The sequence below is a fragment of the Triticum dicoccoides genome, chromosome 4A, assembly GCF_002162155.2.
Source record: "Triticum dicoccoides isolate Atlit2015 ecotype Zavitan chromosome 4A, WEW_v2.0, whole genome shotgun sequence".
NCBI lineage: Eukaryota > Viridiplantae > Streptophyta > Magnoliopsida > Poales > Poaceae > Triticum > Triticum dicoccoides.
In genome coordinates, this window is record NC_041386.1 from 137,814,331 (window position 1) to 137,826,933 (window position 12,603).

General features: G+C 46.6%; 2 protein-coding genes across 2 annotated transcripts in view; both read right to left on the reverse strand.

The window, feature by feature from the left end:
* Positions 1-5,249: 5,249 nt before the first annotated feature.
* Positions 5,250-7,022, reverse strand: LOC119285424 (gamma-interferon-responsive lysosomal thiol protein-like). The gene is made up of 5 exons (XM_037564694.1): positions 6,674-7,022; positions 6,405-6,470; positions 5,982-6,122; positions 5,796-5,888; positions 5,250-5,648 (listed from the first exon to the last, which is right to left on the reverse strand). Exons 1-5 carry the CDS (start codon positions 6,944-6,946, stop codon positions 5,442-5,444), a joined length of 780 nt encoding a protein of 259 aa, XP_037420591.1. The 5' UTR covers positions 6,947-7,022; the 3' UTR covers positions 5,250-5,441.
* Positions 7,023-10,110: 3,088 nt separating this feature from the next.
* LOC119285425 (E3 ubiquitin-protein ligase BIG BROTHER-like) overlaps positions 10,111-12,603 on the reverse strand; it is a 5,663-nt gene continuing 3,170 nt past the window's right edge. The window contains exons 5-8 of the mRNA XM_037564695.1: positions 12,412-12,456; positions 11,773-11,900; positions 10,613-10,721; positions 10,111-10,521 (exon numbers count right to left, since the gene is read on the reverse strand). Of these exons, the coding sequence (XP_037420592.1) occupies positions 10,468-10,521; positions 10,613-10,721; positions 11,773-11,900; positions 12,412-12,456 (336 nt within the window). The 3' untranslated portion in view covers positions 10,111-10,467. The remainder of the gene's footprint in view (positions 10,522-10,612; positions 10,722-11,772; positions 11,901-12,411; positions 12,457-12,603) is intronic.

Below are 12,603 nucleotides of genomic sequence, written 5' to 3' on the forward strand. Positions count from 1 at the left end.
TAGGCTGGCCGGCATGTGTCCTTCTTCGTTCCTGTGTCTGTCCCTTCGGGGAAATGTCACGCATTGAGTACCGGAGTCCTGTTAGCCCGCTACAGCCCGGTTTACCGGAGTCCTGCTAGCCCAGTGCTACAGCCCGGACCCACTTGCTGATGACCGACACGTTCGAAGCTGGGTCATGGATGCCTGTCCCTGTAAGTCTGTGCCACTTTGGGTTTACGACTAGTCATGTCAGCCCGGGCTCCTTATCATATGGATGCTAGCGACACTATCATATACGTGAGCCAAAAGGCACAAACGGTCCCGGGCAAAGGTAAGGCGACACCCGTGGGGATACCGTGCGTGAGGCCGCAAAGTGATATGAGGTGTTACCGGCTAGATCAATGTGACATCGAGTCGGGGTCCTGACACATCGTCATATTGTTGAAGCTGGTCTTACTCTTTTGGCCCATGCATCTGCTCCGTTTCGGTTTTGGAGTGATGCTTTCACCACTGCATGCTTTCTCATCAACCGTACTCCTACTCGTGTTTTAAACATGAAGACTCCCATTGAGGTTCTCCTTAATGAACAACCTGATTATACCTTTCTCAAGGTATTTGGGTGTGCTTGCTGGCCGCATCTTCGTCCATATAACAAGCGCAAGCTTGAGTTTCGTTCTAAGAAGTGTGTTTTTCTTGGCTATAGCTCTCTTCATAAAGGTTACAAATGTCTTCATGTTCCCACTAATCGTGTCTATATATCTCGGGACGTCGTGTTTGATGAGCATGTTTTCCCTTTGCCAACCTTCCTGTGTCCACTGTCGAACCACCATCCCTGCATTCATCCTCTGTTGCTTCTGACCAATTTGGTGATGTTGCATACTCTCCTTTGCTGTTACCTAACCATGGTGTAGGAACCGGACGTGGAGCTCGTTTGGAGCTGTTGGAGGATTCACCATCATCATCGTCGTCTTCTGGTGGGCACGTCGATCGCCCTATGTTGCATGGCATCGATTCGCGTGCCCATGCATGGTCACCCGACGAGCCCGTCGCGCCGAGCATCTCCACTGCTCGGTCCGTTTCGCCAGCGGCCGCCGAGTCGCCCGCGGCTCGGCCCGTCACGCCGTCTTCGCCTGCGGCTCGGCCCGTCACGCCGTCTTCGCCCGCGGCTCGGGTTCTCACGTCGCCTTCATCAGCGGATCGGCCCGCGACACCGGCCGCGCCACGGCCCACTATGCCGAGCTCGCCATCGGCCCGGTCTGTGATGCCGGAGTCGCCAGCTGCTTCGTCTGCTCTGCCGGTTTCGCCGGTGGGTCGGCCTTCTTCGCCAACCGAGTCCGAGGCTACCGTGACTGGCTCCTCGTCACCGGCTGACTCGTCAACGTCGTCGTCCTCCAGCCCGTTGCAGGCTGCTCCGTCCACCTCGGTGGTTCCTGTGTCCCCACCACATACACGCAGTCGCAGTGGCATTTTCAAACCTAAGGAACGTAAGGATGGTACAGTTGCTTGGTTGGCTGCTTGGTTGGCTGCTGCTGTTGCGGATCCATCTTCTGAGCCTCGCTCATATCAGGCTGCCCTGCACATTCCACATTGGCGAGAGGCTATGGAGCAGGAGTTTCATGCTCTTCTTCGTAACAAGACATGGACTCTCGTTCCTCCACCACCACGGGTAAATGTTATTGACTCAAAATGGGTATTCAAAGTGAAGAAGCATTTGGATGGATCTATTGAGCGTTACAAAGCGCGACTTGTTGCTCGCGGTTTTCGGCAGCGTCATGGTCTTGACTATGAGGACACCTTCAGTCCTGTCGTCAAGCCTACCACTATTCGGCTTCTTCTCTCCATTGCTGTTTCTCGTGGTTGGTCACTTCGTCAACTTGATGTGCAGAATGCTTTTCTACATGGATTTTTGGAGGAAGAGGTTTATATGAACCAGCCGCCTGGTTTCTCTGATCCTGATCGTCCTGACTATATCTGTCGTCTTTCCAAAGCACTATATGGTTTGAAGCAAGCTCCTCGTGCCTGGCATGCCCGCCTTGCCTCTGCCCTTCGTGCTCATGGGTTTGTGCCGTCTACTGCTGACACTTCGTTATTTCTTCTACAGAAGCCAGAAGTCACTATGTATCTTTTGGTATATGTCGATGATATTATCCTTGTCAGCTTTTCTCAGTATGCTGCTGATGCTCTTGTCTGCTCTCTTGATGCTGATTTTGCGGTCAAAGATCTTGGAAAGCTTCACTACTTTCTTGGAGTTGAGGTCACTTCTCGTGCTACTGGTCTTGTCCTTACGCAGAAGAAGTACTCCTTGGAGTTGTTACAGAGAGCTGGCATGCTGAAGTGCAAACCGACCACCACACCCATGTCGTCTACCGACAAGATAACAGCTGTTGATGGTGAGCTTTTGTCTCCTGCGGATGCCACAGAGTACAGGAGCATTGTTGGTGGACTTCAGTACTTGACGATCACGAGACCAGATATTTCTTATGCTGTTAACAGGGTTTGTCAGTATCTTCAGGCTCCCAGAGATACTCATTGGGCTGCTGTTAAACGCATTCTTCGTTATGTTCAGTTCACCCTGACATTTGGTATGCATATTCGGCCGACTTCCTCTCGGGTCCTTTCGGCCTTCTCTGATGCAGATTGGGCTGGTAGCCCAGATGACAGGCGATCCACGGGGGGTTATGCAGTATTCTTTGGCTCTAATTTGATCGCCTGGAGTGCTCGGAAACAGGCTACTGTGTCACGTAGCAGTACTGAAGCTGAGTACAAGGCTGTGGCTAATGCTACTGCAGAGATTATTTGGGTGCAGTCTTTGCTTCAGGAGTTGGGTTTGTCTCAACCACAGCCTCCTATTCTTTGGTGTGATAACATCGGTGCTACATACATTTCTGCAAATCCAGTATTTCATGCCCGAATGAAACACATTGAAGTTGACTATCACTTTGTACGGGAACGTGTATCACAGAAGCAACTCCAGATCAAGTTTATCTCATCTAAGGATCAACTTGCAGACATCTTCACTAAGCCTTTACCGCTGCCACAGTTTGAGGCTTGTAGGCGCAATCTTACCCTTCTCAGTTCTTTAGAAAGTGGCTAAGATTGAGGGAGGGTGTTAGACTATGTATAGCTTCTGTACCTATGTACGTATATGGTACATATTGTAACACAACCATTATATATAATGAGATAAGCCACCCCTAGAGGGTCGTGCTGGTTCCCCAAAACTTATTGTCTTACAGTCTCAAGGTGTAAAAAAAAAAATTTGAAACTGCGGGTGTAAATTGATGAATGATTCCCACCATTTTCATCTACGTACGAGCATCTGCCATCCGCACTATAGAACGATGACGCAAATCGGCAGAAATGGTTTCTAAATGCAGAAAATGGTTCCCACAATCAAGTGGACCTTGTTTCTTCTGGAAAAGCTTGACAACTCTAGACAAGAACTCGGTGCCAAACATCTCCTTCAATACATCAAGATGGCAAATGACCGATGGGGGATTGGTAGTGGCGTTTCTAGAAGCTACAAAAAACAAAACCTCAAAGGAGGTGGCTTGCAATTAATTTGTAACCATTCCATAAGCCGAAAACTTCAAGAGAATTCTACGGTAGCATGGTTGGTGGTGGAGCCTAAATTTGTGTTCTGCCCATCAACTAAGTCATAACTCACCCTGAGGAAGATAGGCGGCAACTTGTGTTCACTTCCTCTTGAGGATTGCCGGTAGTGGTGTTTCTAAAAGCTACTCCCTCCGTTTCAAAATAGATAACTCAACTTAAATACAAAATTAGTATAAAATTGGGTCATCTATTTTGAAAGGGAGGAAGTAGCAAATACAGTACAAAACATCAAAGGGAGTGGCTTGCAATTAATTAGTAACCACTCCATAAGCTAAAAACTTTAAGAGAATTCCACGGTAGCACAGCTGGTAGTGGAGCCTAAACTTATGTTCTGCCCATCAACCAAGACATAGGTGGCAATTGCTGACTAGTACAGTAGTACTATGTTTTATCTTCCATTTTTGAAATCGCAAACCATGATTCTCTGCCGGCTCGCTGTAGCGTGTTAGCATAGCATTACTACTTCATAGAGATGATGAGAGATAACACTCGTCTTAGCTCTAGAGTAATTAAGACAAGGCAACCAAGCGTGTTGCGTTGCACTACAAATTTATTCAGTGTTTTTTCTTTGCGGGGAAAAAATATATTCAGTGGATCTTCTTACAACGCAGAAACAAACAGAAAGAGAAACAGTGGCAAATGCGCTGCGTTAAATGTTATAGGAGTGCATGTATACTGCATAGAATTAGCTATTAGCGCCCCCACCCTTTTTAAAATTCAATTTCGTTTTCACTTGGCAGCTATGAAGAAAATCAATTTCATAATTTCACATGTTTCACATTTTTAGTTGCTGAATTTGAAAAAAAATCTCCATAGCTCTTAGGTGAATTTGAATTTGAAACTGAAATTTGTTTCTAGAGGGTCACCTTCTCCACCACACTGTATTTTTCAGAATTTTTTAAACATTTGAAATTATAGTTTCACCGGTTTCCACCAAATCTTGGTTTTCATTGGATACTTTCTCTATCTTAGAGTTCTCCTTGCTAGTAATTTGTATGAGTTCTAACAAATATAATTAGCTTTAACGAAAACCAGAGAAAAAATAAAACCGCATATGTGGCTAGTCCAGTTAGCATAAAATGTGGGAGGGAATTTAAAATGTATCACAAACTTGCCTAAATTGGGAATTTTCACTAAATGGGGTAATATCTGTCACAAACATGAATTTAGTGGGTAAAAGATGGAATTCACTCTTTTATTCACATAGTGGTACTTGTGTGGCGTTGACCTACAAATTTGGGGATGAAGAGTATCATGTGCTCAAAAGCCACGAATTGTTTTTTTCTTTGCAGGGCCCTCATTTCAATGTATTTCATCGTGGAAATTTACACACATGTACATTATGACTCCATGTATATCTGTATTTTTCGGATTTGTCTGAAATGTAGAAATATGATTTTTGATTAAAAAATTCAAAAAAGGCCTCCAAAATCAATTTTTGGAAATAAAATAGAGAAATTTCTATGTAAAGACAACATGGATCTCTTGCTGCTAAGCTGGATGGCCCACATAGAAAATCCACGCTTACTTAGGTTCGTTAGTTCAACAAACCAGAAACCAGATAGGGCTAGCAGGATCACCATAGCTCACGATTATTATCGCACGTTGTATATCTCCATATTAACTTGGACACGGCCAAATAAAAAACTTGAACAGAAAAATAAAACTCACAATGCTCACGTATATCTCCATATTAACTTGAACAGGAATTTACATCACCATAACTCACTTTATTATCTAGATGTGCTTTAGCAATACTGCCATAATTAACCTGACCAGAAAGATGAAACGGCCCTATATTCACGTGTATCGGTATAGGAGCCCCGAAAGGAGACATATACAATTTATCAATTGTCATCACCCTGGACCATCTTAATCTTAATCTTGTCGTCGACCCCTTCATCCAGCTCGAAATCGCCGGAGTTGTAGGTGACACCGTTGCCAGCCTCCACCACCTGTTGTACGATTGGGTAGTCACGGCCCAGCCCTTGGCAAATCTTGGGAGGATGGCCCTTGTAAGCCTTGCAGACGTAAGCTTCGAAGTTCTCGTAGTCCTGAAACAAACAAGCTCGTCATGATTCAAGAACTAGCGTATGCTTATATGGTGAAACTCCGACATGAAGCTGAGCAAACAGTTAGTAAAATGTGAAATCTTCCATCATGATTGGATCAAAAACTTGAGAAGAGTGGTTGTTGCTTACCTCATACAGCGGCTGGCCATCAACCACCACCCATGGAACGTACTTGTGCGGGGGCACAAGCGCATCAGTCTGTTTCCCATACTTGAGCGAAAGCTAGATGGAGCAAGCAAAATACGAACACTGTGGTTAGCAATATTGCCTATAAAATGTATGTGATGATACAACGCAGAGGCAAGGGGAACGGACCTTGTGGCCATGCTCACTGTTGTAGCACTCCATGACAGGCTTGGGGTCAAGCCCCTGTTTCTGGAAGCACGACTCCCATTCCTCGCACTTGCGGTTCATCACCAGGTCCTCCACGCAGTTGATGAAACCGAAATGCACATTCTGCAACCAGTGACAAGTAGCTATCATATCAAAGAGTATGTGTAACAAAATTCTCCAGACTTGTAGCAGAACTGTCTAGATTTGAGGTGAGAACTTGGACCTGGGGAAGTGACGACAGCTAGCTAATGACTATTCTATTACTACTATAACTGATACGAAGTTCGCGTCGTGATTATTGTATCATAGTCCAGCCTATTCTTTGCTGAGAACTTAATGAAGTTGCAACAATACGTTGGTGGTGAAGCTGTGAGCAGAGATTATGATGAGATGTGGATGAATTACCAAATCCGGCCAGGCTTCGATGGCGCAAGCCTCCACGTTGTTGAGAAGGCATTCATCGGGGCCATGCTGCAACAAGCCAAAATCCCAATATTAGTATGAGCATCAGCACCATCCACAGCTAAATAGTCAGTAATTAACATTGCTAATTAGAAAGTACTACTCAGAACTAAGCACACACCCAGGATCCCTGATTGAACAAAGAAACATCTATAATAAGATAACCAAAGGAAGAAGCAGAGGAACGGATTGGGCGCGCGGCGATGGCACACCTGACAGGTGATGGCACCGTGCGCGTCCACCTTGGCGTTGCCATAGGGAACGACGGTGAGGTCCGCGGCATCAAGGAGTCCATCCTTGAAGAGTCTGGCGAGGCTGTTCACCACGAAGTGCGTTGAGAAGGGGCACAGCGACTCATAGTAGAGCGCCATGCTAACCTTCCCGCTCCCCGCCGTGACTACATCGCCATTGGCGCTCGCGGAGGAGACGCTGAGCAGCAGGAGTAGCACGGGGAGGAGGAGGAAACGGTGGGGGCGGGTGGCCATGGGGTTTGCTCGTCCGGTCGATCAATGGGCAGAAGATCAGTGTGCAGAGAAGAAGGTGGAGCCTTGGAGTGAGTGCAGGAGCTTGGCAGTGAGGGGTTTATATTGGCGATTAGGGTGATGGGCTGGTCGCCACGTGTGCAGCGAGGTGGTTTAAAGGACAAACTAGAATTGCTCGGCCGTGTGTGGCGATGTGGTGCATATTTGAGGATGTGAAATGATGAGTGGTTCCCACCATTTCATCTTATGAGCATCTGCACGATGAAATGATGAGGATTTCAAGATGCATTTGTAAAACTAAAACTATTGCACACTCCAATGAAACTTGTTTCTTCTGGAAGAGTTTCCATTCTAGACAAAAGCACTAGGTGCGGTACACTTAGGTCGCATAAACCAGAAGGTAAGCAACTTGTTGAGGATTGTTAGTGGCGTTTCTAAAAGCTAGCAAATACAAAACCTCAATGGAAGTGGCTTTGCAGTGAATTATAGTAACTCTTCCATAAGCTGAAAACTACAAGAGATCTCTAAGGTGGAAGGGCTGGTAGTGGAGAGAGCCTAACTTGTGGTCTGCCCGAAAACCAGGCCATTAATCACCGTAGGAATACATGATTGTAGGTGACGGTTGCAAAGCATGTTCTCCTCCTCTTTTAGAATCATCGCAAACTCTCATGCGTAGTGGGCTGGTGGGTTGTAGTGGTACGGCATTACTAGTTGAGATCTGAGAGAGAAGTCATTGTAGCTCTAGTGTAAGTAAGACAATTAGACAAGGCAGCCAGGTGCGTGCACTTGTTTTGTTGATAATACAAATTCAGTTATTTCTTGCGTACAAGGCAGAAACAAACAGAGAGGGAAACAATAGCAAATGGGCCGCACTAAATGGAGCCTATGCCAAACGTTTTGGGCCGCGCGTTCGGCAAGTATCTTGCTAGTATCGTATATGGATCCACCTTGTTTCCCTAACCAGTAAAGAAAAGGGCATGACGGCGACTGATTAGCAGCAAGCAATACGCCTTGGCCGCTATGATGCCACGCTGCTGCCACCACTACCTTCAAAATATCTCTGCCCGCAAAATCAAGAAACTAGCTTTGGAATTGGCCCAAGGCAAGAGAACAGGATATTCGTTGCAAAGTAATTCAGTGTTATTCCTTGCGTACAAGGCAGAAACAAACAGAAAGAGAAACAATAGCAAATGGGCCGCGCTAAATTGAGCCTATGCCAAACGTTTTGGGCCGCGCGTTCGACAAGTGTTATACTAGTACGGATCCACCTTGTTTCTCTAACCAGTAAAAAAAACGGCATGACGGCGACTAATTAGCAGCAATACGCCTTGGCCGCTATGATGCCACGCTACTGCCACCACTACCGTTCAAAGTATTTCTGCAGTAATGAGCCGCTAATTATGAAGCTAGCTACTCTACGAAATTGGTCGGAGGCGTCGATTAATTACCAAGGCAGAGAGAACAAAAGATTTGTGGCAGGGTAATTCAGTAACTAGCTAGGAATCAATTTGTGAGCTGGATGATTCAGGGGGAATTAATCGGGGACTGGATCACTGAGAGGGCTAGCGGCAGCACCTGGCAGGAGATGGTGTTGTTGGCGCCGCGGACGTGGGCGTTGCCGTAGGGGACGAGCAGGAGGTCGACGGCGCCGATGAGCCCGCTGTCGAAGATCCCGGCGAGGCGGGTGACGATGAAGCGCGAGCAGTAGGGGCAGAGCGACTCGTAGTAGAGCGCCAGGGACACCCTGGGCGGCCCCGCGGCCGCGCCGGGGCCGGCGGCAGGAGGGCGGCGAGGATGGCCGGCAGGAGCAGGACGAAGCGGAGGGCGCGACGGGAAGTGGCCATGGCGCGCAGGGGGGGTCGCGTCCGTCCCGAGAGGAGTTCTCCTCTCCTGGTCAACGGAGAGCGGTAAGTTTTTTGTGTCTCGATGGGTATAGACGGGATCACGGGAACATACGTGCGTGCCGGAAGGAAGGAAGTTCACGGCTTCATGTTTTGGAGGGACGTGTCACGATTCCATGGTCAAGCAGGAGAGCTGTCTGTGAGGCCAACGATGCGCCATCAGGTGAATAGGTGATCGCCATCAACATCAAGTTTGAACGGGACCCTCTATCCATGTACCTGAAATTTCTTTTGCCATCGGTCACTTTTTTCTTTCTGAAAGAGCCATCGGTCACTTTTATCAACAGCCACTATATCTTCATTTCAAATAGATCGCGGTATTGTTTATCTTCCTCCTCCCTTTCTTCTTCCGGGTACCCCCTTCTTCCTCCTCCCTTTCTTCTTCCGGGTACCCCTTCTTCCTCCTCCAAACACCCCCAGCGGCTTAACCGCCGGCCTCCACCACCCACGGCCGGCAGACACTACCGGGCACCGCCCCGCCCTCCCGTTAACCTCCCCCTATCGCCGTTGCTGGCCACCGTCCAGGACACTCCTGTAAGCCCAGCGCCACCCATGAAAACCTTCGGCGATCCTCTACACACCCACACCCCTAAGATAGATAATGGGGTCATGACTTCATCCTAAGATAGATGGTGGGGCTAGTTCTTCTCCGGCAAGCTTGTTTCTTCTCCGGCGAGGTCCGGCCAAGAGGGAAACAAGAAGGAAAAAAGTGGCCGACACGAAAAAGAATTTCAGGCACCTAAGAAATAGCAAATCCGAGTTTGAACACCATTCTGTGAAGCACTGGCCTAGAGAGGCACACTATCTTTCAGCTCCACGTACCAGAATCAGTCCGTCTGTGTGGCTGGATGATCCCCTGATTTCCTGGTTGATAATGTAACAATTGCTGTGAGCTAAATAAAGGTTAATTTTCCTGTCCAAGAAAAGTTGCACTACCTCAACTCGACAGGTCCAGAGCTGAGCAGTTGTCACCAGAGTACAAGTGCATACATCAGTTGATCCAACTGCAGATAAAAACAGGAGCTACACACAAAACTGGCAAAGCCTCCCCAAAAAATTGTACCTGCACTGGACAGGTCCGTAGCTGAGCAGTGGTCACCGGTACAAAGTGGATACAGGAGTTCATCCAACTACAGACAAAAACAGGAGCCACACACACAAAATCCCAAGAGAAAAGAAGAAGAAGCAACACAAAACTGGCTGAGCCTAGCCTCCCCCAAAAGAAGCTCAGAGTTTCAGTCACAAACACATCACTGACAAGGAATGCAAGCTCATAGTCACAAGGTTGTAACAAATGAATCTTTCCTCTGTCCACAAAAATCTTAATCAAATACAGTTAACAGAAACAAGCGCATGCCTCTTTGCAGTGAACAAAACACCTCACAAGCATGCACGATCGAGCTCTACCACGTGGTCATAGTTCACGGTCAAACTCTACAGCCTACGGCAAACCTCTGGGAAGCGGTTCCGGCTTCCAGCTACATCTGCTTATAACCTATATTTAGTGATATGGTCCTAATATACAAGTCTAAAGGGAAGGGGTAGGGCACAAAGCAAGCTGCCCTCAAGCAGAGATCACGCGTACGTCGTCCCAGCGCAAGAACTTCGTGATTGCCACATAACTCATTGCCTCTTGGGCTCCTCGCCGGGAACTTCAGCAAAGCAGACAGGGCATACCTGCAGAGCAAATGCATACTCCTGTCAGCTAAAGAGGCAGGGGGTAGAAACAAGAAGCGGATACGGATTGTTCTGTTTCCTTATCGCAGACCTTGTTGATGGTAAGCCATTTTGTCACGCAGCTGGCGTGGTACACATGCTTGCAGGGGAGTGCCATCTGCAGATCCCCTCTCCGATACTCCATTTGACAGATTACACACCTGTTTGTTACCCATATGAAAGTTCTAAAAGTTACATATCTTCCTTTCCATTTAAGAATCAGGTTGCTGTAACTGCGTCCTCTACAGGTAAGCGAAAAACAGAAGAGCTCTTTTACAGTACCCCTAAATGATTATGAGCCCTCCATTTCTGTTAATCCGATGGATGATCTTAATCGGTACTCCAACAAGTGTACAAGAGAGTACCAACTGAAAAAGCTAGGGAGTACCCCGATCTTAGGGGTAAAAATGTAATCTAGATGCAATTAATTTATCGTATCAGTACGGCTGCTACATAATAACGTTTCAACTTGACGTGATTAATTATTTTTAGAACCCTAATTCTTCACTGGGATAGACGCCGGCGGCGGCCATGCCATCCCCGCATCAGAGTCTCAGGGAGAGACGGCCATGAAGGCATGGCTGCTCAAGTACTTGTCAAGCGGCGTCAGCTGGGTATGGTCACCAACCAGGGCAACGCTGAAGCGACAGGACCAGGGCGAGGCGGGATCACTAGGTCGGCTGGAGCTCCATCATGCTTGCGTTGACCAAGTGGTGGACGTTCATGTGTGGGGTTGATCTGGCCAAGGGATAGCATTGGCAGCCGCGTGCGTAACAGCTCATGAGATGATGGCGGCACGCCTATAGGCCGATAAACACCCGATTTTTTTAGGGTACTCGCTTTTTTTTGACATGGATAAACAGACGCGTTACCAAACAATTTATAGCAGATCTGATGTGAAAGATATCGCTTAAGAATATGAGAAAAATGACTAAACTACCCTTTCAGGTGGATGGCCAGATTTTAGTGGCACTCCATCCCTTCTTAAGGGAGTACCAGGGTACCGTAAAAGAGCTCAAACAGAATATTGCACTCAAGATGCAGCATCGGTGTCAATGCAGACGGAACTATTATGGTATGCTTCAAAAGTTTACAAGGTAAACCTGCCTAGCCGAAAACTAAAAGCCTAAACCTACAGCGGCCTATAGCATGCCAAGAGGGCACGCACAAAGTAGGACAAAGTCATGCCAAGAGATTGCAGCAACATCTAACCTTTCACGGCGTTTTTTCTTCCTTGAAAATAAACCACACTTGAATTTGGTGATTGGAAGTGCTGAAATGCTTTCTTGGGAGAGACCCCGACTTTGGGTTCCAACTGCCTCGCCCAAATCCAACAATTCCTGTCAACAAAAACTTGTAAGCGAACCAAGTTCCAGAAATAATAAGATGAGACAAAGAAAACTAACAATGAAACGAATGATTAATGGACATAGAGCTTAACCATTGAAGAGTATTGTACTATTGTTAGTTGAATAGTTCCGGTGCATGGAGCAAAAGAAAAGCAGTGTGATGTGTGGATGTATATATCTACTCGTGACTTTACAAGCATGTACTTTCAGATAAGCACAGCAAAAATACTGCTAAGTGATTATTCAAGTAACAAAAAATTTCTTCATCTTAAGTCACATCATCCTTGATGTCCAGTATTTTGGTCCTCAAAGCACCCAAATAAGAACAATAAATTGATCAATCCAATTGTGCATGGTGTAACCACTGCAGACTTTTACCTATCTAGCTGAACCCAACATATAAATCAGATGCAGAAGATGACACATATATCAAAGTGGGTTTTACATGAAACAGCGAGCATGAGAGCATGGTTACACAAGTCATGCAAGAGAAGTCATTAACCTCATATGTCATGTTGTCAGGATCAATGCTGTCTTGCCAAACAACCTGGAAATAAAACAGTATTATATTTCAGTGAATCAATGAGGAAATACCTTTTGGGTAGATGAGAAATAAAGTGTACATAGGAAACCTGGAAATAAATAAACAATGTTACCACATAGTTCTGGTGGGATATGGTCAGGTATCAAGTTA